The sequence below is a fragment of the Chanodichthys erythropterus genome, chromosome 14 (assembly GCF_024489055.1).
Source record: "Chanodichthys erythropterus isolate Z2021 chromosome 14, ASM2448905v1, whole genome shotgun sequence".
Taxonomy (NCBI): Eukaryota; Metazoa; Chordata; class Actinopteri; order Cypriniformes; family Xenocyprididae; genus Chanodichthys; species Chanodichthys erythropterus.
Window position 1 is genome coordinate 12,277,582 of NC_090234.1, and position 25,162 is coordinate 12,302,743.

A 25,162-nucleotide genomic window follows, 5' to 3' on the forward strand; every position below is an offset into this window, starting at 1 on the left:
CCGTACCAGGATGAAATCTGGTGGTTGGAGGGAATGAGCCGAAAAATAAAAGGGATTTATTGTTAGTCTTTTGAATGGAGCTCTGCAGTGATGCCGTATTTTTGTAGGCAAAACCGTATCATCCGTCCACATAACCCAGTATTATCAGTCATATCGTGTTTGTATGATTATACTACCTTCTACATTGTCTGCATGACGTTACGGCTCTTTTTCCTCTGATTCCTTCACTCAAGATGATTCAATTGCACCCTATGATGTAATTTTCTGTCCTGAAAATGTTTCCCCCATTTTGAATTTTTCCTCCTAGGCCGTATGTCCAATATTCACAAAAATTGAACCATCTTCAGACCATGCCGACAAAAATGTATCATTTATCATTTCATCAAACCGTTCCCGAATAAAGCGCGAACAAATTTGGCAAAGTGCCCACCATTACTCAAAAAGTTTTGGGGCAGCGCCACCAAGTGGTCAAAGTTATAATAAAAATTTAGAAAAAAATGCTAATAACTTTTGACTAAATTAACCTACTGTAATGAAGCAGGTCTCAATAGATTCCTTGGGTCAATCAGAGAACATTGATACCAAACTTCCTGGTTATCAAATTGAACCAGATCATCTTCGGAAAAAGTCGATTTGTCAAACCGTTCTTGAATAAAGCGCGGACAAATTTGATGAAGCGCCCTCCAAAATGAACATGAGGCTATATCTCTGCAACATTTGAGCATATTCTGACCAAACTTGGTGTGTGTTATGAAAACCATGATACGAGCATACCTGCACAGTTTCGGCATAGTGCCACCTAGTGGTCAGGATTAATGAAAAATGGAGAAATAAAAAAAACTTTTTTTGCTTAGCTTCTGAATGGTTTGGCCAAAAATCACAAAGATTCAGTGCAGCATGCCAAGTCGAACGATACTCAATTTTCCCGTATCGGCCATTTTGGGTGTTGGCCATTTTGAATTTTGTCATAATGCATTCTAAAATATAGTGTTTTAACGTATTGTTACAAAACTCGGTATGGGTCTTTGGCAGTACTCAAAAAGGTTTGGGGCAGCGCCACCTAGTGGTCAAAAGTTATAATGAAATTTCTAAAAAATGCTAATAACTTTTGACTAAATTAACCTATTTTAATTAAACTAGTCTCAATAGATTCCTTGGGTCAATCAGAGAACATAGATACCAAACTTCCTGATCATCACATTGAACCAGATCATCTTCGGAAAAAGTAAATTTGTCAAACCGTTCTCGAATAAAGTGCGGACAAATTTGATGAAGCGCCCTCCAAAATGAACATGAGGCTATATCTCCACAACACTTTAGCATATTCTGACCAAACTTGGTGTGTGTTATAAAAACCATGATACGAGGATACCTGCACAGTTTCGGCACAGTGCCACCTAGTGGTCAGGATTAATGAAAAATGACTTAACTTTTTTTGCTTAGCTTCGGAATGTATCGTTTGAATTTTGAATTTTGTCATAAAATGCTATATTTTAGAATGCATTAATTGTATTGGGTCTTTTGAAGTACTCAAAAAGTTTTGGGGCAGTGCCACCTAGTGGTCAAAAATTATAATGAAATTTCTAAAAAATGCTAATAACTTTTGACTAAATTAACCTATTGTAATGAAACTGGTCTCAATAGATGCCTAGAGCCATTCAGAGAACATGGATACCAATTCTGCCAATTCTGTGTTATGAAAACCATGATACGAGACTACCTGCACAGTTTCGGAGCAGTGCCACCAAGTGGTCAGGAGATATGAAAACGGCTGTTGTTTTCATGTCAATTTCATGTCAATAGACGAACCCATTTTTGTATACCGCAGCAATGAATTTGAGGCTTGATGCCAAAACGACTCTTGAGGCTGTATTTCTGCAATGCTTTGGCATATTGACACCAAACTTGCATGTGTCAGAAGTGCTAAAATGCAACTCGTTTCCGGGTTTTGGCCTAAAAAAATATTTAATCCCTGCAGCACTCTATAACAAATGCACACTAAGAAAGTAAATTGAGTGAATTTTGATTTCTTGTTGACTTTAATCTGCTGAAGTGTAAGTGAATGACAAGCGGTTGGATGTTACCGAAGTCAGCACAAGACAACAGGCTTTCTATTTATGTCAAGCATTGGAACAAGGCAAGTCCATCTCCTTATTCTTTCGGATGACATACATGAGAACTGTGCATTGCTCTGAGAGGTTCTTGCACTGGTCACTTAATATGTCTATTTTAGCCACATTTGTGTGCAAATTCTCAAGACTGCATGTGCGGAGCTTTTCTGCTCTGATGATTTTGTTTTTTTACGCAGCAAAAGGACATTTTCAAAGTGCTAGTTGGACTTAAAGCGATTCAGGAAGTCACTTTATTTTCTCTTACGTGGAGGCTTTGGAAAGTTATTTTGATGACCAAAGCAAAACTACATTTGCTGTTGTAGCAATGGCCATGTGTCAAAAATCACTGCTTTTATTTATTTAGCCATAGTAAAGCCATATGATATCACACATACCTTTGTCATCAAGATAATCTGGCCATTGCGATCCACTGTGATAACAGTGCTTGTGTATATTTTGTGTAATATGTAAAATGAAAGGGAAGTATTCTACAATACATAGAATTTTTAAAAGACAATATATATAATATAAACCACATCACCTTATAGATGCATCCTTTTTGTTCCATGTGTTTATTTCAGTCGCCATAACTGAAGAGCTTCACTTTCAAAGACATTTTAGCCACTATACAATCTGTAAACTGTATTATGTTCGCGACTTGCACCGTTTCATTTGCTGTTTGGCTAATGCAAACATTTACTGAAATAATTTAAAGTCAACATCGTTTCCAGTGCAACAAAAAAAATTTATTTTGTCCATCAGGAATTGGTTGGATGGTGAAAGTAATCATTTCTGAAGTTGGTACATTTTGATGAAAGATTATTATTATTATGAATAACGTGCACGGATGAATCATTCACAATATGACCAGGAGAGGTCCGTTTTGATTTCATGTTGACTTTAAATGATAAATGTAATGTATTTTATTTGATTCATCTTCATTAAATATTTCAGCTTGGACAATGTGATCTTGTGCTGTCTTTATTTTCCTAATGAGTCATTGTATTTCCTGAAATATGCCAGTAATTAATTTATAAATAGTGTATGAATTGCATAGTTTGAAATATACTTCCTTCTCCTATTTTTCTTCCTCTCCTTGTGTGCAGAATAAAGAACTGTTGTGTCGGACAGAGTATGTTTTTGATAATTTAATAATTGGAGTGCTTCACTTTTTGTGGTTTTGCTTTCATTTATGAAGAAATCAGAGAAGAACTTGTGCAAACCCCTGACATTGTTTTGCTCAATTTCTATTACAGAAACTCGTCCCTTGAGAAAAAAGGATGAAAGTAATGTTGTTCCTCTTTATGGTGGTATTTCAGTGACAGTATTGTTGTAATGAAATATAATTCATACATTATATATCAAAACAATTCAGAATAACGGTGTTGAGAGTAATATAATCATTTGCAGAATCACAACACAAAAAGATTCAGAAGAATCTTGTTGTAAGATAAAGGGGAAGTTATGTATAAAAATATTCACTCTCACTTTTGTTTGTACTTTTTCTGTGGTCTAACATTGGTCAGTAACACCTGTTCTGCTAGAAATATAGGCTGTACAACTTGACAAGACAGACAAAGTACAGCACAACGAGCTTCGAAGAACAAAAAGAATTCCAGGTCTGATGAAAATGGTGAGTAATTAAATATTTATCAGTTCTCTCATATAATGATTATATGTCAAAACAAAGATGCTGCAAGTGCATTTTTAAAACTAACTATTGACTTGAGGTCAAAAAAGGGAAAATAACAATATGGTACATTGAAATATACATGGAAACAAAATAACAATGGATAAACTAATTTTTTTTTTTTTTTTTTTTTTTTTTTAAATGCAATCCATAAAACCAGTAAAAACTGGTCTAATACAGGCTTACATATTTTGCAAGTGCAATCTTTGTGCTATTGTGCAATTTTTGTAAGTGCATGAAAAATTGCATTTGCTTTTAATTGTATAAATAATGTTATATATTTTGTTATATTCATATGTATAGAAATATGCATAAAATATGTCAGCAAGACCAAGATTTTAGTTATTTTATTTATTTATTTATTTATTTGTGTGTGTGTGTGTGTGTGTGTGTGTGTGTGTGTGTGTGTGTGTGTGTGTGTGTGTGTGTGTGTGTGTGTGTGTGTGTGTCCGTCCACTGATTTGGAGGGGAAATATTTGTAATTGAGTTATTGTAAAAATTCCACAAAAATCTGATATCATTCATAATATTCAGAAATGTATCTTGCAAGTCGCATATCAGAATGATTTCTGAAGGATCATGTGACACTGAAGACTGGAGTAATGATGCTCAAAATTCAGCTTTGATCACAGGAATAAATTACACTTTACTATATATTCACATAGAAAACAGATGATTTACACTGGAATAATATTTAACAATTTTTACTGTATTTTTGATCCAATAAAAGCAGCCCAGCCTTGGTGAGCACTTCTTTCAAAAACATAAAAAAGAAATCTTACCACCCACAAAATTTTTAATGGCAATGTAAACAAATTTCACTTAGAATTAATTACAAAGGAAAACCAAGTAACACATTGTATTAAACATACAATTTTTGAAGTAGAAAGACTGAAATAGTATTTTCTTGTAAAACATATCAATAATCTTTGCTTTATTTACAACTTTGAAAAATCATTTTTTACAGCATGCTATGTTCGTCTTTCAGGTGACCGAGAAGATATTAATCATCTTTGCTGGTCTCGTCTCTTTGCGGGATGCGGCAGAATGGTACCCCAAAAGTCTGAAGTGTGATGTTTCTCTGGCTAGTAATGGGACCGAGGTCAGCGTCAACTGCACCGAACGAGACCTCACCGAAGTTCCTCTGGGAATCCCAATGAACACCACCAACCTGACACTAACCATCAACCACATACCCCACATCATGAACGATTCATTCCACGAACTGCACAACATCACTGAGATCGACCTCCGCTGCAACTGTGTACCGATCAAGGTCGGTCCCAAAGACCGCGTCTGCACCCAGAGCGTCACAATTGACAACGGAACCTTCTGGAAGCTAAAGAACCTCAAGTCGCTTTACCTGGATGGTAACCAGCTCTCCAGCATACCCAAGGGCCTTCCTCCCAACATAGTGCTTCTGAGTCTCGAGGTCAATAGTATTTATTCAATTCTTAAGGAGAATCTGACAGAGCTGACTAATATCCAAAGGCTGTATCTCGGCCAGAACTGTTACTTCCGGAACCCGTGCAACAAGTCATACTACATTGAAAAGGATGCGTTTCTGCAGCTCAACAAGATGACTTTGCTTTCTCTGAAGTCTAACAACTTGTCTTATGTCCCACGCCAACTGCCATCTAGCCTCAAAGAGCTGTACCTGTACAACAACAATATTCAGACAATCACGGAGGAGGACTTTCACAACCTGACAGAGTTGGAAATACTGGACTTGAGTGGGAATTGTCCACGCTGTTATAATGCACCATTCCCATGCAATCCATGCCCAAATAACGCTCCCCTTCAAATACACGCCAACTCCTTCAACACCCTGAAAAACCTCAAGACTCTTCGACTTCATAGCAACTCTTTAACGAATATACCTTTAAAATGGTTTCAAAACCTGACGGGACTTAGTCTTCTAGACCTCTCAAGCAATTTTTTGGCTAAGGAGATAACATGCACCGATTTTCCTTTTAAGTTGCCCAATCTGGAAGAGTTGGATCTGTCTTTCAACTTCGAGCTCCAGGTGTATCCCACATCTCTAAACCTTTCGAGTTCATTCAGCAGCCTTAAATCTCTGAGGGTCCTGAGAATCAGAGGGTACGTGTTTCAAAAACTCACAGAGCAAGACCTCAAACCACTGATTAATTTGAGCAACCTGGAATTCATTGATCTTGGCACAAACTTCATAAAAATAGCAGACCTCAGTCTCCTGAAGGAACTGAAAAGCTTCAGAATCATCAACTTGTCCGACAACAAAATCTCAATGCCCTCTGAAGGAGGATACGCGACTTGGCATTCTAACCACAGAGAAAAACATTACGGTTCCCCGATGTCGCAAGGTGCCCAGTACCACAATGGAGAAGTGAAGGATGTCCACTATTTCCTCTATGACGAATTTGCACGCAGCTGCAAATACAAGGACAAGGAACTCTGGATTACAAGTCCTTTCAACAACGAATGTAGTTCCTTCGGAAAAACGTTGGATATTAGCAGGAATAACATCTTTTTCCTTCATTCCAGATTTCTGGATCTTGGTGAGCTGAGGTGTTTAAATCTCTCCGGGAACGCCATGAGCCAGAGTTTGAACGGTTCTGAGTTTGTCCAGTTGAAGAATTTACAATACCTAGACTTTTCCGACAATCGTCTGGATTTGATGTACTCTTCAGCGTTCCAGGAACTGAGCAGCTTGATCATTCTGGATATCAGCCGTAACAGCCATTTCTTCGTTGCTGAGGGTTTAACTCACATGTTGAACTTTACAAAAAGCCTGAATAAGCTGCGAAAATTAATCATGAACGACAACCAGATATCCACATCCACGAACACCGAAATGGAGAGTTTTGCTCTGGAACATTTGGAGTTTAGAGGCAACCGTCTTGATATGTTGTGGAGGGATGGAGACACGAGGTACGTCAGCTACTTTAAGAAACTTGTGGCCTTGAAGACTCTTGACATTTCTCAAAACAACCTGAACTTCATCCCACAAGGTGTTTTCGAAGGTCTTCCAGACACCCTCACAGAACTCTACATCACTAACAACAGGCTGAAGTCATTTAAATGGGAAGGCCTTGTGAACCTTAAAAACCTACAGCTGTTGGACCTCAGTGAGAATTACCTGACTGAGGTTCCTACGTGCTTGACCAACTACACGAAATCGATCCAAACTCTTGTCCTACACAAGAACTACATTGCGAAACTGACTCCGAATTTCCTAAAGGATGCATTCAGCCTCAAGGTCTTGGATCTCAGTTACAACCACATCCAGTTCATCGACAAATTGAGCTTCCCGGAAAATGTTGTTGACCATCTGGAGACCTTGTACTTGAACAACAACAGGTTTGTGTGCTCTTGCAACGCCACGTGGTTCGTCCGATGGATCAACCGCACCTCCGTGAATATCCCGCGCCTCGCAACGGACGTCACCTGCTCTTCGCCGAGTGCCCAAAAAGGTCAAAGCGTAATTTTCCTAAACGTCCAGGCCTGCCAACACAACTCCCTGTCCATCATCCTGTGTATTTTCCTGACCTCTGTGATTCTTAGCATCCTCACACTCACCATCTCCAGCCATCTCTTCCTTTGGGATGTATGGTACATCTACCACTTCTGCCTGGCCAAACTCAAGGGATACCGCCGGCTGTCCTCCAACAGCACTGTCTACGACGCCTTCGTGGTCTATGACACGATGGATCCAGCCGTTCATGAGTGGGTCATGCAGGAGCTCCGCGTTCACCTGGAGGACCGGGGTGATCCACGGATGCAACTCTGTCTGGAGGAGCGGGATTGGGTGCCTGGCTGTCCCCTCATTGAAAACCTTTCCCAGAGCATACAGTTGAGTAAACGCACCGTTTTCATCCTGACAGGGCAGTACATCAAGAGCGGCAGCTTCAGGACAGCGTTTTATTTGGCCCACCAGCGACTCATGGACGAGAGGGATGATGTTATCGTCCTGATATTCTTGGAGAAAATGCCTTGTCACTCCAAGTACCTCAAGCTGAGGAAGAGGTTGTATAAAAAATCAATCCTGGAGTGGCCGAGGAACCCTCAAGCACAGAGGTACTTCTGGTTCAGTCTCAGAGGCCTCATGTCAACAGACAGTCGGCAGTACAACAAACTCTTCCAGGAAACGCTGTGATTGATTGGGACACACTCCAAAGCTTCCGTCTAAAGACCACAGTGAAGCATATAACTTTTAATATGATGTTGATTTGATTCCGTTTTGTTGTCCATATAACTGTAAATAAACACAACCACCTTTTTGTTGGAGTTCATTGACAAATACACATTTTTTCCTGGGTGTTTTGCATGCTTTTGGAAAGTTGTAACATGGTGTCAGACTAAAACTGCATTTTGCTGATTCTTTTATTTATTATGTGTGCAGATTTGATGACCACATCAAAATAATAATTCTTCTTCTACTCATTATTATTTTTAACCCTTAAATGAATGACTGTTTCGCCAATCATTCTTACATATTCTTACATACTATATCTAACACGGAAGGATCTCTACCTGTCGCGATAATATAAAACTCCTCTGATATTAGAGTAACAATTACAGAAGAATAAAATAAAGCATATTTTGTTACCTTTTGGAGCTTTGAGTTTTATGCCATCATCACTGTCCTCGTCAGAGCTCATTTCCCAGTAAAATCAGCAAATAATGGGCTAGTTTTATGTTTGAGGTCATGAATATGAGCCCATTCGCGGTCTCAAACGTATTCTCAAAACTATATAATTTTCAACGTCTTCAAAATCAATATCTCGGCCGCTGCCACCTTGTGGAATAAAGGTGAATTGCACTTATTCCATCATCTAAGATTAAATTTTTGTTGTGCAGAAAAAATATACGTAAACTCATATACACCTCGGGTCGTTTGCGACCCTATACAAATTTTGAATGATTGAAAAATGAACATAAAAATAATCATTATTTTATAATTTTATGTTTTTTTTCTTGTTATATTCTTTATAATGATTTGATCGAGGAATACCAAGAAGGTTGATGTCTAACTTTAAAAAATGAATGAGGAGTAGGGTAGTGAATGTGCAGATTTCATGACCACATAAAAATAATAATAAATACAATATTTAAATAATAATAATAATTACTATTTTTATGAAAACAGTATTTTTACGTTTAGATTTCATGACCACACAATAATAATAATAATAACTAGAATGTACATTTCCTGAAGAAAATGTGAATGGTGTAGTGGCAAAATTCGGCACTCTTGATTAGCATGATGCTAACATAATTACCGTCCTGCTAGGATGTTTTTTGCAAGAAGCTAACATGATTAGCATGTTGTTAGCATAATGCTAACACCCTTGTTTTTAGCAGGCATTCATGCTAGCATGATTAGCGTAATGCTAGCATGATGCTAACATGATTACCATGTTGCTAGCATGTTTTTAACAAGATGCTAATCATGTTATCATAATGCTAGCAAAACATGCTAACATGATTAGCATGTTTGCTAACATGATGTTAAATTGATTAGCATGCTACAAGCATGAAGCTAACATGATTAGCATGCTACTAACATGATGCTAACACATTTTTACTAGTTTGTGTCATGTTTAAACCCTAAGCTAATTGCTATTAGCATGTAGCTATTCACTGCTAGCATGTGTAGCATGTTGGATGTCCAGTTTGCTAGCATGAGTCAAAAAAGCCAACCCTCATGTCTCTACGACGTTCTGATGCAGAGATATAGGTCTTGCTAAACGGTTGCTAGGGTACTCTGTTTGTTTGCTAGGGAGTGGCTTGGCTGCTACCAATGATGATACTCCAAAGGCTGCTTGCACAATTAATAATAATAAAAATAATTATTACTATTATTATTGGTCAAACTCGAGGGATACAGCCAGCAGTATCTATTATTATTATTATTTAAACACATTTTTGTTAATTCTCTGTGTGTAGATGTCATGACCATTTCATGAATAATTCATATTTAAATAATAATTATTATTTTTATATTGTTTTTATTACTATTAATAATAATAATAATAATAATAACAACTTATTATTATTATATAAGTTATTATTATTATTTTATAAATTCTCCTTGGCCAAGCAAAAATGTAATAATAATAATAATAACATATTCTTAGTTTTTAGTAGTATTTTTATGCAGATCTAAGTCATTTTATGCACACGTCTAGTGTTTTCACCAAGCAGGATGCTAATCATTTTGTTGTTGTTGTTGTTGTTGTTGTTGTTATTAAAAAAAAAAAAAAACTTTAGTGTGAAATGACTGTTTTTTGCTCTCCAAACTAAAATTCTAGTACCATATTTTGGAATATTTCTGTTTTTCTAAGAGGAATTGATTTTTCAAATGTCATGCTTACAAATCAGTGTACACTTTTCAGTATATTTCAGTTCTGAAAAACTGAACACTGAGTTATCTGTGTTTCCCCGGGTCTCCAGAGAAGTGTTAAACTGGGGTCCCGAGGGTCCTGAATGAAAGTGATTAAAAGTGAAAACCGCAGCAGCGTGTCAGTGCATGAAATACGAGGTAACGAAACCAAACATGCATATTCTTAGAGATATATTTATGATTTACTGTATAAGTAGCCATCTATTTTAACTCTTCAGGAAGCTCTCACTCACAATAAGGTTGGAGATTTCTGATCCATAGTTAAAATAACACTGCAAAAATTGATTTCTGTCTTGTTTTCCAGCACAAATATCTAAACATTCTTAAATCGAGATACATTTACTGGAGAAGCAAAATGACTGAAGATATTGGAAGATATATAAAAATCTGTCAGTGGGGTCAGAAAAAATACATTTAATTTAATTTAAAGGAAAAATAAGCTTATTTTTCTGACCGTACTTTTTAAAGCATAAACATTTTTCAGAAAACGGGTCAAAACATCTTCAATCATTTTGCTTCTCCATTAAATATATCTTAATTCAGAAATCTTTAGATATTTGTGCTGGAAAACGAGAACATTTTTTTTTTTTTTTTCCAGTGCAATCTCCATCACGTCTCAAAACATACAGAGGGATTTTTTTGCATTTATGTGTCCAATACATGTGTTAATGAGATCAAAAAGCCCCTAATTCAGTTGTAGAATATATTTTTAGATTTTTCATCATAATCATAGTGGAAACCCCCATTATACTAGTGCCTTTTATATAATAGAGATATCATTGCAGTTTTGCAGTAGATGATAGCTGATTTTATTCTGCCAAAACATTAGAATAAATATAATATTTATTAAAATCTCCACTTAAACTTAACTGTGTCATTTCTGTGGCAGTAGTGTCACCAAATGGAATTGCTAAAAATAACACTCAAACTTCTTTTTTGTTGCTCTGACACGATAGAATCAGTGTTTCACTTTTATAAGGATATAAACCTGAAGGTGATTGACTTACAGTGATTCTGCATATTTATTTACAGAGACTCTAGATACGGGAAACTATTCATACCACTGAAAAGCTCACTTCACTTTTAAAATACCACATTGTTAACATATATATGTTGAACTATAGATATATAACTGACCATGCTGAGCATGTTGAAAACCATAAATTTAAATATGATACATGGAAGGTCTGTTCCAGTTTCAATTTCTGAAGTAGAGCCTCTAACGTAAATGTGCATGTGATTTGTGCTATCATGTCCCTGAGAAGAAGGAACAATGTAGGCAGAACTTCCTCTCCTATAATTGCAACTTACAAAACCACGTTCGTCTTTGTGGCTGTACTGATCCACCAGCAAGAAACAAATGACTTTCATCAAACAATTTTGATTGTGGTCATTAAAGAAAAACAGAACGGTTTATATTAGTCGGTGGACTGGCAGGTGGCGATGACAGGCCACGTTTAGAGATCTATAAGTGTTAAAATAGTCTTTAGCAGTTAAACCAAAACTTCCTGTTTCCTAAATGCAACTGTGCGCATCGCCAGATTCCACTTATTTTGGTACAAAGCATTGCATTGCTTGCACAGGGGCATTACAAAGACATTGCTACAATGGTAAGAAAGTCTATTTATACAATTAATAAATATTATTAGTTGTTGTTATTATTATTATTAGTAGTAGTAGTGTTCATTGTATGTTTGATGTTAGGGTGATTTTTGTTTTTCAGTCTATTGCATACGCTGTTGTTTATAGTTACAAAGACAAATGCATTTCATGCACATATAAAATGCATTGCTTTAATAAGGTAACACTTTATAATAAGGTCCTATTAAATAATGTCAATTAATGCATTAACTAACAAAGAGCAAGTCGTTATGAGTTATATAAAAAAATAATGTTCATTGTTTGTTAGTCAGCTCAGGTCCATTACGTAATATTAACAGAACTTTTGATGAATGTTTAAATAATATATAATATTAAGGGCCTTAACTACTATGTACTTACATTTAAATATATCATTTGATACAATGCACTTATTGTGTACATGCATGTTTTTACATTGTACTTATATTTAAAAAAAACCTGCATATAATTAGATCTGTAATTAATTTCTGTAATTACATTTAAAATTACACTGTTGACCCATCCCTTACACCTTACCCCAACCCTTAAACCTACCCATACCACCAAAGCTTTCCCTAACTTTACCCGTATCCACCTCAAAAGCAGCACAAGTGTTTTGAAATTCAATATGAACCCAATAAGTACATTGTACTTATTTTTTGATGTAAGTACAGAGTAGTTAAGGCCACTTAATATAAAGTGGGACCAAACTGAAATTAACAGAAATGCTTTAGAAGTGTTTTTCATTTTTAAACTGCAAAAATCGATGTTCTTTCTCAGTATTTGTGTCTTGTTTTTCAGTACAAATATCTGAACATTCTTAAATTAAGAAGCAAAATGACTGAAGATATTAAGTCTTGTTTACTGAAAAATGAAACACAATGAAGTGAGTTTGTGCTTAAAATTAGGCTAAAATCTGCCAATTGGGTCAGAAAATAATCTTTAATTAATCTCTTTAAATTAAGTTTATTTTTCTGACTACATTTACAGATATTTAGTCTTGTTTCAAACTCATTCAATTTTTCAGAAAACACGACTTAATATCTTCAGTCATTTTGCTTCTCCAGTAAATGTATCTTGATTTATGAATGTTTAGATACTTTTACTGGAAAACAAGTATAATTATATAGTTGGAATCTAATTGTAAAGTGTTGACAATGTTTTTGTCATATTGCACAGTGTCCTTTAACAACTCTTTGTTTCGTATTCCCACAGGTGATAAAATTGGAATTCTGGCTTATTGTGACACTAAAGATCACACTAACTCTGTGCCAAAAGGACGAGACGACCATAAAGAATCAACCCTGCGATATACATGAGAACAAAACTGAGATGACGATTGTGGTCAACTGTGGTGGACGTGGACTCAAAGTTATGCCATCGCTCCAGAGAAACACCACCTCCCTTGACCTTTCTGAGAACAGGATCAAGAACTTAACATCAGGAGTTTTCCGATACCTGGAGAATCTGACCGCTTTAAATCTGAACTGGCTGAATAAGAATCAGAAGGTTGTTGTTGGCGACGAGGAGTTTGTGAATTTGACCAAGTTGCGTACGCTGGAGCTCGACGGGTTCAGACTAAAGAACGTACCAAAAAAACTTCCAAAAAACCTGCAGGAACTAATGCTTGTAGTGAACAACATCATCTGGTTAAACTCAACGACTTTTGCACATGTGCCAAATCTGACACTTCTTTTTCTTTCGAAAAACTGCTTCTACTGGAATCCTTGCTCGAGAGATTATCACATAGAAGATGGGAGTCTTTCAGTCCTGACAAGATTGAGACATCTTACTTTATCGTACAACAACATAACTCGAGTGCCCAGAGGATTACCGGAGTCTTTAAGGACTCTCGAGCTCGCTTCAAACAGAATCGCGTACGTCGGAGAGCATGATTTCCAAGGACTCGACAATCTGACAACTCTAAAGATCCAAGGAAACTGCCCAAGGTGTAACAATGCTCCATATCCATGTGTTCCTTGTAAAAATAATTCCATTGTAATCCATCCGCAAGCTTTTTCCAACCTTAAAAAGCTGCAGATTTTGCACCTCGCAGGGAATTCACTCACGTCCGTAGATCCTGGCTGGCTCGCCAATATTTTGGAACTTAAGAAGCTCTACCTTTCGTTCAATTACTTGTTCACAGCTGTCCAAGAGAATGTTTTCTTGGGTAATCTGCCACTGCTTACCAAACTTGATCTTTCGTTTAACTTTGCCCTTAAGACTTACCCGCCCACTGTTACACTATCGCCCAGCTTCGCGAATTTGACCTCGCTTAGGATACTGAACCTTCGAGGATTGGTGTTTCAAGAAATCCATGATGATACCTTCCGCTCTCTGTACGGCTTAAGAAATCTCTCTGTGTTGGATGTAGGAATAAACTTCATTGTGCGTGCAAATTCAAACATATTTGAAAAATTCCAACACGTGAAACTACTCTATCTTTCAGAAAACAGACTTTACCCGGTGATCAATAGGAACTTGAGAAAAGACACAAGTGTTGGTTTAAAATCCTCATTCATGATGCCATCGGTGTCAGACCCTTACCCTAAAGATCATTCCTATGATGTTCCAAAAAATCTTGTGAAGCCAGAGTGCTACGCCACCGGTCGAGTGTTGGATCTCAGTCGAAATAACCTGTTCCTAATTTCTCCTGCACAGTTTGAGTCATACGGCAACATATCTTGCCTCAATCTCTCCATGAATGGCTTTTCCACGGCTCCCAATGGATCCGAATTCACATCGCTTCCAGGTCTCAAATACCTAGATTTGTCCTACAACAAAATTGATCTGGCATACGATCACGCCTTCCAAGAGTTACAGAATCTTGAGGTGCTGGACCTGAGTTACAACCCCCATTATTTCACCGTGCAAGGTGTGACGCACAATTTGAACTTCCTCCAATATTTGCCCTCTTTGAAGGTGTTGAACATGAGCTACAATTACATCTTCACGTTGACCACCAAATCCATCTCAAGCGCATCTCTTCAAGAGCTGCAATTCCATCACAATAGTCTCGGCAGGATGTGGAGGGATAGAGACAGAACCTACGATAGGCTTTTCGCAAACTTGACCAATCTGACTTATCTTGACATATCCTGCAACGATATTGAGAAAATCCCTTTTAGAGTTTATACGCTTCTTCCCAGAAGCATTCAGAAGTTGCGATTAAGCCACAACGGTCTGGTAAATTTTAACTGGACGATGTTAAGAAATTTCCCACATCTCCAAGAGCTCATTTTAGGTAACAACAAGATCTATCAGATATCAAGTAATTTGGCAAGTGATGCTCCCTCTTTACAGTTCCTCGATCTCCAGTACAACCGAATATCCAAGCTCTCCGGTGGATTTTTAAAGGGAGCGGTAAACCTTGAGGCACTTGATCTCAGTCACAACTATCTCATAACCATCAATCAGTCCACGTTTCCACCTGAAACCGAGAGTTACCTGAAGAAGCTGTGGCTCAACGGCAACCCATTCCACTGCACATGCGACCTACTTGAATTCCTTCTGTGGATTTCTAAAACCAATGTGAAAATCCCTAAATTGGTGACCTCGGTGGTGTGCGCCATGCCGGAAGAGAGGAAAGGTCAGTCTGTTATAAAATTTAAGACAGAAGAATGCAACAATGACCAATTGGCCTTTCTGGCGTACTTCCTCTCACTTGTGTTCTTTATATGCACCACTTTCGTGGCCGTTGCAATGCACCTTTTCTACTGGGATGCCTCCTACTTATTCTACTATTTGAAAGCCAGATTCACTGGGTATCAGCACCTGAGCTCCGACAGCTGCATCTACGACGCCTTCATCACCTATGACACCAAGGACTCGCAGGTCAAGTCAGCTTTATTTCTAAAGTGCTTTAAAAAATACATGTTAGCTTCCCAAAAAATATCTGCCAATGGGGTCAGAAAAAGAAACTTAATTCAAAGGATAAACAAGATTATGTTTCTGACCTCAATGGCAGATATTTTTTCTTGTTTTAAGCACAATTTTTCAGCACACAAGACTTTGTGCCGGATTCATATCTAAATATTATGAAATCACAATAATGACAATAAAAATGACTTTTTTTGTCAAAGTTTAGTATTTATTGTAATAAAAAAAAACAGTTTTTCAATAATGCTACATTATGATGAGACCCCGCTTACAAAATGGACAAAATTCATCCTTAAAATCAACATTATTGCAAGACTTATTTTTTTTCAGTACAAAAAAATGCTAAACTTTGATAAAAATTATTGTTATTATTGTGATTTCATAATATTTAGATATGAACCAAACTGAAAATACTTGTGAAAAGAGTCTTTCAGTCAGTCAAACAGCAAATGGTGGAGCTCTGCTGCCATCTACTGGATAAAGTGATCATTTTTTACTTTTAAAACTGCATTTTCCAAAAGATGGGCAAAAATCTCACACTAAACCATGTCAAATTATCCATGTTATCCCCATGAATGAAAGTTAGAAATGTGGGTCTTTAAAAAGTTAATTTTACATAAAAAGCTGTTTTTGTAAATAAAAACCTATTTAAAAAAATATTTATTTATTTATATACATTTAAAAGATATGATAAATCCTCCCAAAACTGCACAGTTATAAAGTAAAAACATTAATAAACAGAGTAAAATTACATTTCTTTAAAAAAAAAAAAAAAAAAAAAAAAATTTTGTTACAAAATTACATTTTGTTTCCTGTCTGGAGACCCCAAAGACCCTGAGTGTGACTTTTTTTCTATACTAACATAAAAACAAGATATCACTCAAATTTTTATTTGTATATCTAGAAAGTGTTAACAACTGTACAAAGTTTCATGTCATTTGGACAAAGAGAACTTTTTTTTTTTTTTATTTTAGCAAACGTCGTTTGGGGTCTAAAAAAGATCCCAGAGACCCTATAAGGTTTAAGAGCTACTACTACTTGTTTCAAACCGCCCAACATTCAAAATAAAGTACGTCCCAATAATGTTTGTAAAATCATAAAATGGAATGCTCCCTTGATAACGTTCAAGACAAAGCCATTTGAACATTCTGAGAACATTCAGAAATAATGTTTTCATAATCATTATGAAAACATTCCCAGAGCATATTTTTGTTAGCTAGGATTCAGCTCAATTATTGATCCGGTTAAAAACAGTGTTCATCAATTATGAAACAAGTTAATTTCAACTCTTCACAGTTTTCAGTCACAGAGACCCGGAGGGCAAAACATCGATAAGAACTGAAGCACAGGCCTGTCAATTTTTGTCAAAAACAAAAATATCTGAACAAAATGCATGTTTTGGTCTCTTGTGATCCATATACAGCACCTGCTGCAGTATTTCAATCACTACAAACATAAAACAATTAACGTGAAAAACACTTAAAGTGCACTAAAACACTGTTACTAAAAGACCAACTTCAGCTTATTGATGATATGCAGGCGAGATGAGGCCAGAATATGAATGCAATGCATTTTCTTTATAATGGTTTTAAGGAGAAACTCAATGGAGGAAAGTCTTGTTTTGTCATGTGAAAACTATGAATAAGCAGCTCTATAGAAGACAATAGTGTCGTTATTCAGTGCAGTAACGGTGTCGATGTTGCAGGTGTCCGACTGGGTGCTCAACCACCTGCGGGTGCAGCTGGAGGAACGAGGCGAGCGCTTCCTACCCATCTGCCTGGAGGAGCGGGACTGGATCCCCGGCTCTCCCGTCTTGGACAGTCTGACCCAGAGCATCCAGCACAGCCGCAAAACCGTCTTCGTGCTGACCGAGGCTTACGTGAACAGCGGCTCCTTCAAGCTGGCCATCTTCCTGGCTCACCAGCGGCTGGTGGAGGACAACGAGGACGTGATCGTGCTGCTGCTCCTGGAGCCCGTGCTGCAGTACTCGCATTTCCTGCGGCTGCGCAGGCGTCTGTGCGCTCGCAGCATCCTCGAGTGGCCGCGCTCCTCGTCCGCCGAAGCCTGGTTCTGGCAATCCCTGCGGAACGCCATACGGGTGGACAACCAGGCCATGTACAGCGAACTCTATAGCCGATACTTCACCACCAAGTAGATGCAGAAACCTGATTTGAAAATTAGTACCATGCTAAATTGTTTAAATTACCCCTTAATGAGCAAAATATGAGGGAAGAACAAAACACTAATCTTGTTTAAGGTACTTATCTGACAAAATTATTTGGCAAAACAGAAAATGCATATTAATATTTGCTTGGTTCTCTGTTGTTTTTGCATGTGTTCATAATTTCTTTCATATTCTATTATCACAAATAAAACAATCAACTCCAAGGACAACTAAACAATATGACTACAAAATCTTTAATAATATTTGAATGAAGATGTCAGTTTTACTAGGCTATACGTCACTTTTATAGTGTACATGAAATGTCAAGCTTATTTGCTTGGTCACTAATGTATTATTGAATTTTGTATTTTTTTTTATTGAAGGCTGAAACTCACTTGCACACTGTGAAAAGTGATATGATCTGTACATCATGCCAATGTTTTCACATTACTTTAACTCATCAAAATAATTTACACAGTTTCAACTTTATAAGTTATCAACTCAATTTTTTGAAGTCAGTTTAATATAATAAAGTTGAAATTGTACTAACAAGATGATTTAACTCAATGTAAGACAGGAACTGAAAGGTTCAAGTGAAAAAGGCGGAATTTTTTACAGTGTAAAATGTAAATTCAAACTATTAAAACAAAAATATTTACAATAACAGCCCAAAAGTCATTGTTTCTCGTTGCAAACAAAGGAACATTTCACAAGGAGCATCTGTTTTTTCTATTTTTCATAACAAAATGATAAAAACTTCTATACATACATTTACAATAAGGTTCCAGTTGTTAACATTAGTTAGAACTAACAGTGAAATGCTCCTAAAGTATTTAAGTTAATGTTCATAATATTATTAAAATCAAAAAGCTGCATTTTTATTAACTAATGTTAACAAAGATTAAATGCACTGCTCATTGTTAATGCATTAACTAACATTAACTAATAGGACTTTATTGTAAATGTTAGTGAAAAGCGGTACAACAAAATCAATCCTTATCTTGGTCACTAATGTTTTAATTAGTTTGTTGTAATTTATTTGACCTGTGTTTATTTTTTTATCCAAAGCACTTGCAAAATCTTGTAAAATGTGACTTCAAACTATTAAAATTATTTACAACACCGGTCCAAACTTAATCGTTTCTCTTTGCACACATACTATTTCACACAGAGCATATTTTTCCTATTTTTCCTCACAAAATGATGCAGCAAGTTTTCATGTTAGTCCTTTTTTTAGTGCAAATATTTGAAATTTCATGTGCTAATTCTTCACATGGTCACTATTGTTTATTGTTTGTTTATTATTTTTATAATCTAAGACAGAAACTCGCTGGTAAACTCTTTGCACACACGTGAAAAAATACTATAGTAGCCTAATTTAGCTACATTAAATGCTATTTTTGAATCATACTATAGTAAAGTACTTGAATTAATTTGTTGTGGTATATAAACAAATTACCCAAGGTTTCTACAACTATAGGGTATATTATACTACAGTAGTAAAATCTACAGTATCAGTTAATACTAGAGTATGCTGTAGCATAACTACTACAATTTACTATATTTTACTATAGCAAATACTATAGTATTTTATCATGTGAGAGAGATGCAAAGGAACATTTCACAAGGAGCATCTGTTTTACTATCTTTTATCATAAAATGATGGGGGGAAAGTCAGCAAATTTTGCAAGGAGCTGTTAAATCGTGTGCTAGCAGCTAACAGGAACTGACCTCACACACTTCCTGTCAGTCAAGACCAGCTACCTAAAATAAGTTTTCTGTTATACATGTTTGCTTTGGCTTACTTAGCGCAAAATAATATTTATTTACAGGGCCTTTGTTTGTTTGTTTTTAGCATTATTAGCATTATTTAGCATTATTAGCGTCTGCCTGAAAAAGGGAAGTAGGTTTGCAGTTTATTTCAACAAAAGAATCGATGTAAACACTGCAAAAAATAAATAAATAAATAAATAAAACGTCGTTCTTCGTCAGTATCTCGTTTTCCAGCACAAACATCGTGTTTTGTTTTTTTAGTGCAGCTTGATCGTCACAGTTTCTGATCTTGTTGAACCGAGTGAATATCCACAATATAATACAACACCATTCAGTTTATTAACTTGTGATATTTTGAAAACGTTACTTAAGGACACAATAAAAAAGTTTTTTTTTTTTTCCAAGTGAAAATATCTATATTTATTTCTAGTTTCATTTTATGTGTGTCCACACGATGTCGCTGTCGCACAGCAGAGCGCGTTCACATCAGCACGCGGCCCCGACACGACTTCCTTGCACGTTTTATCACTCCTAAATACTCAAATAGCTTCATGTTTACATCGTTTCTCGGCTAAAATGTTCAATTTTCGTATCTAGTCGGTTTATAAATGTGCACGCGAACTCCGCGAAGTAGCGATTCATCTAACGGTGCGGTGACGTCAGTCACGTGATTTGCCTATCCCTCCTTATAAATGCTGAGATTCTGCGCTTTTCCTCACACTGCTGCATCTGCTGGAGAATAAACCACTTCAACTACCACACACTCTGGTGAGCACAAGAATCTCTCTTTTTTGTGTTTTAAATGCACTAATATAGCATAACAACACGCTGTTATTCTTTATAATCTTTTAATTATAGTCTAAATTTGCGTTTTTAGAAGCTGTTTTATCATGCATAATTGTCGAAATATATAAATGCATGCATTTTTACAGGAAATGTGACGGTTCGTCGCTATATTATAGGTTATATAACTATTAATGTGATATATATGTGCCAGAGACAATAGATGCATGCAGTTTCTTTGTTCAGGAATGAGCAAGCGCGATCAGTTTTTACATTCCACCCCCCGAAATTTTGCATACATGTCAGGGAAGATATGTGCAAATCATTGCAAAAAGCTACAAGAATGTGTTTACTGATCAAAATGTTGATATGAAGTGAATAAGAGGGAGAACGAGCAGGAAAGGGCGGTGGTTTCATACCACACACTCAAGACTGTGATGCAACAGCAGCGTTTCCTTCTTCCACAGTCTCTGCATTACAGCATAAAGCCTCTCGCTTGTGTTCTTTATTGCATTTTTAAAGCACATTTAGGTTCTTTTGGGTTCTATAAGCTCATATTGAGTCACTGATATGAATATTAATGGAGGTCATGTGTCTCTTTCTTATCATTTCCTTTCAGACCTACTGCAAACATGTCTGACAAGCCAAATCTCGAGGAGGTGACCAGCTTTGACAAAACCAAGCTGAAGAAAACAGAAACTCAGGAGAAAAATCCGTTGCCGTCAAAAGAAAGTAAGATTCAGCACACTTTCATTTGAGGAACCGACCCCAAAATGAACACCCGATAACACTTTTTCCTCTTGTTTTCCAGCCATCGAACAGGAGAAACAGGCGGGCTCGTCATGAAAGTCTCTCGCCACACTTCTATGCACTGTACATTCCACATTGCCTTCTTTTTCACGTCTTTTCGCTGTTTAATATGACCTAAGTCGCATTGTGATTGGACAACCAAAAAAAATGCAGACGACCGTACAGCCCTTTGTTTTCTGTGCCCACGTACTCCTCTTTTTGTAAACCGCACCACTGATATTCTGATGAAGTTTGTCGATACGGACGAGGATGACGAGGAGGCGCCGGGCTTCGGGGGCGGGGCGAAGAATTTGAGTGACACGTAACGGAGACTCGCTCTTGTAACATCTCTTGGTTGACTTGCTCAAATGCTTTAAAGTCATGCAGTGTTTTTTTTTTGTATGTTGACGTCTTGGAATGCACAATTTTTGTTTTGTAATGCAAATAAAAGTTCAGATGGACATCTTTTTCAGTGTTTTTTTTCTCCTGTGCTTGTCGAGATGCCAATGCAAAGACGCTTTTTCATGCATTTAACTGTTTTGTATTTTTAAAGCTTATTTTACTGGATAAGGATTTTCGGACATAGAGTTTAAAAATATATGTTAAAAATCTAGCTGAGTATCAATTTTAGAGCCGAGTTTGAGCCAGAAAAAAAATGTCTGGAAAATGCAAAAAGTAACATGAGGGAAGAACAAAACCCTGAACTTAAAATTATTTGACAAAAACTACAGCTATAGGTTTTATTTTACTATGCAAAAAAAAAAAATATATATATATATATTAATACTTTGTTGGTTCTCTTGTGTTTTTGTTCATAATTTCTTTGTATGACAGTCTAAACAATTATTTCGCACAATTATCACAGATATAAAACAATCGACTCCAAGCACAAAAACGCTACAAAATCTTTAATAATATTTGAATAAAGGGTGAAGATGTCAATTTCCCTACTTTTGGACACTAATTTTCAGGTTTTCCGTTACTGGAGATAGTAAATCGCTTATAACTTGAGAACGAAACAAACTGAATTATACTGACCTGCATGTAAAAGTCATTTCAGTCGCCCAAATATTTAACAAAAACAATCCCAAAACTTCAATGCTCTCATGCAGATCAATCTTATTGTTCTAATCAAATCCTTGTCTGCAGGGCCTAAAACTAACTTTACTGGCCGTAAGTATTTTTACCAGCCATGAAACAGATTAATCCTTATTAAAGTTAGTAAAGTTATTCAGTCTAGAGCAGTGAGTCATTTTAGGCTGCTGTCACTTTAAGCCAATTTAGGGATTTTGTCACTAGATTTAGTGACTTCCTTGCCTCTTTTGTGACTTTATCTCTTTATTCTAGCAGGTTCTTGGACAAACCTTATCTAGATTCTTATTTTGCCCACTGATCTCTATTCATATTTATATAGATCAATGAATTTGCCATTATGATGTCATCTAGCGACATATAGCTACTACTTTCAGTTGAAAGCAGTTTGCAACACTGCCGAAAGCACGTTTTGTTTATGAGGATATTTGCCATTTTGCTTGAATATGTCTGTTCGAGCACAAAGAAGACGTGAAAGAGAACTTAATTCAGTAATCACGCTCTGTCTGAAACGAGTAACAACTTCCCTTTCACGTCTTCTTGCGCTTGAATATTTCAAATGGTGAGGCTTAAACTTTCACGAAGTTTCAACACTGGCCCGTCAACTGTCCCGAGTGTCGTTCACATTCAACATTGCATTGTTATAATTCATGAAAATGCTGCCGGCCAACTGCCATACACTCACCGACACTGATTTTTACTCACAATTAGGCCGTGCTGAGTGTTAAATTTAAGCACCACCGCTGTCTGTTAAGTGAGTGTTGTCTAGTGTGACCCACATCGGCATGTTCTCACAACAATCTGAGTTTCGGCACAGACATGAGTCACTCGAGGACAAAAGCAATAACTGTTGAACTCTGGATCTTTACTGATAGCGGCCGGATTAGCCTTTAATTACACTACCATTCAAAAGTTTGGAAACATTACTATTTTTAATGTTTTTGAAAGAAGTCTCTTATGCTCAGTGTCACATGACCCTTCAGAAATCATTCTAATATGATGATTTGATACTCAGTTATTATCAATGTTGGAAACAGTTGTGCTGCTTCATATTTTTTTGGAAACTGTGATACTTTTTTCAGGATTCACTGATGAATAAATAGTCAAAATAGAAAAACTTTCTAACAATATAAATCTTTACTATCACTTTTTATCAATTTAACACATCCTTGCCGACAAAAAGTAATAATTTCTTCCAAAAAAAAAAAAAGAAAAAGAAAAAATTACTGACCAAACTTTTGAACAGAAGTGTAAATTGCTACAAAAGATTTATTTTTTAAATAAATTCTGCTCTTTTGTAACTTTTTATTCATCAAAGAATCCTGAAAAAAATATCATGTTAAAAAAAATATTAAGCAGCACAACATTTGTAATAAATCATCATATCAGAATGATTTCTGAAGGATCATGTGACACTGAAGACTGGAGGAATGATGCTGAAAATTCAGCTTTGATCACAGAAATAAATTATATTTCAAAGTATATTATAATAGAAAACCATTATTTTAAATTGTAATAATATTTTACAATATTACTGTTTTTTCTGTATTTTTGATCAAATAAATGCAGGCTTGATGAGCATAAGAGACTTCTTTCGAAAACATTAAAAATAGTAAAGTTTCCAAACTTTTGACTGGTAGTGTTTGGAGAGATTTTCTTCATTTGCACGTCCCTTATGAAAATTAACCATGGATGGTTATTGTACTGTAGTGGAAACCACAAATTAACCATTGTTTTGCTACTTTAACCATAGTTTAACCATGGTATTTGTAGTAAAACTGTGGCTATATAAATTGTAATGCGACAAAAATCTGTGGTTACTACATTTTTACTATAATAAAACCATGGTTAATTATCCAGTGCTGAAACATATTAATCATTGTACTACACACTGTAGAAATTATTTTCATGATTTGTTATCACAATATTGTTTTCAACTTAGATAATTAATGTGGTTCAGATAACATAATATTTTGTGTTTTTTTGTTAATTAAATCAATCACCTTCTTTGCATTGACTCAAATTTTTAATTTCAATGAACTAACTTACTTTTTTAAGTTAAACCAACATTCTAATCTTCTGTTCTAATTTCAGTAGCTTTTACTTGTTACATGCCTTCTTAAATTTAATCATTAGGTTCAAGGTATAATATTATTAAGGTTTAATTAACATTAATCCTTCTTTATATCTGAGCGACTGTCTATAAATTCAGCCTTTTAGTAATATGCAGATTTATCCATTTCATCATCAACAAAACCAGTTCCATTGTCTCATTAATCTTATGGCTGAACTAGTATTAAGTGTGTGATGTTCATTAAGCCCTCGTTTAAAGTAGATCAACACTAATCTGCTGCTGTTAATGGTGTTTTAATCTGCCAGATTTACATCGTTCCTTCTGTTTGAAATATATCTCACCTACTATAGCTAAGGCCTGTTGAGTTCGTTTCCTCATCAGTATGAAAAAGTGATCATATGATATAAATACATAAATATCTTCTCAGGAGACTTTTCACATAGTTCTAGTATAAATGTTTAGTTTTATTTTCAGCGTGTTTATGATAACAGACACTGATAATAACTCTTGTACGTGCTGAAGAGACCAAGCGTTTATGTTATCAACAAAGAGGACTTTATGTGCTTCATAACACAGAAACAAATTCCTCGTTTGCTCTCCTTTTCTTTTTCAGTATCTCCATTTATCCTTTCAACTTTTTATTTCAAATTCATTTTATCAAATGTCAGTTTCATGCACACCTTTCAAAGGCTTCGGGTTGGTAAGATTTGTTCATGTTCAAGTCTTTCCTGCTCACCAATTATTTGATCAAAAATACAGTAAAATTGTGAAATATTTTTACAATGTAAATCATCTGTTTTCT

General features: G+C 36.0%; 3 protein-coding genes across 3 annotated transcripts; all 3 read left to right on the forward strand.

Moving 5' to 3' along the window:
- The first annotated feature begins 3,707 nt into the window (after window positions 1-3,707).
- tlr7 (toll-like receptor 7) lies at window positions 3,708-8,883 on the forward strand. Its single transcript, XM_067408522.1, has 2 exons — window positions 3,708-3,744; window positions 4,790-8,883. The coding sequence occupies exons 1-2, from the start codon at window positions 3,736-3,738 to the stop codon at window positions 7,934-7,936; spliced, it is 3,156 nt and encodes a 1,051-aa protein (XP_067264623.1). The 5' UTR covers window positions 3,708-3,735; the 3' UTR covers window positions 7,937-8,883.
- A 2,634-nt stretch (window positions 8,884-11,517) lies between these two features.
- Window positions 11,518-20,095, forward strand: LOC137035348 (toll-like receptor 8). The gene is made up of 3 exons (XM_067408523.1): window positions 11,518-11,796; window positions 13,022-15,640; window positions 17,391-20,095. Exons 1-3 carry the CDS (start codon window positions 11,794-11,796, stop codon window positions 17,838-17,840), a joined length of 3,072 nt encoding a protein of 1,023 aa, XP_067264624.1. The 5' UTR covers window positions 11,518-11,793; the 3' UTR covers window positions 17,841-20,095.
- Window positions 20,096-20,252: 157 nt separating this feature from the next.
- On the forward strand, window positions 20,253-21,655 carry tmsb4x (thymosin beta 4 X-linked). The gene is made up of 3 exons (XM_067408527.1): window positions 20,253-20,390; window positions 21,025-21,137; window positions 21,217-21,655. Exons 2-3 carry the CDS (start codon window positions 21,038-21,040, stop codon window positions 21,249-21,251), a joined length of 135 nt encoding a protein of 44 aa, XP_067264628.1. The 5' UTR covers window positions 20,253-20,390; window positions 21,025-21,037; the 3' UTR covers window positions 21,252-21,655.
- Window positions 21,656-25,162: the final 3,507 nt, after the last annotated feature.

Bases quoted from the DNA above. Each gene is read 5' to 3' on its own strand.
- LOC137035348 (XM_067408523.1), top strand. The intron at 15,641-17,390 runs GTCAAGTCAGCT...TCGATGTTGCAG, and splicing joins ATGACACCAAGGACTCGCAG to GTGTCCGACTGGGTGCTCAA.
- tmsb4x (XM_067408527.1), top strand. From the start codon at position 21,038: ATGTCTGACAAGCCAAATCTCGAGGAGGTGACCAGCTTTGACAAAACC. The intron at 21,138-21,216 runs GTAAGATTCAGC...CTTGTTTTCCAG, and splicing joins TCCGTTGCCGTCAAAAGAAA to CCATCGAACAGGAGAAACAG.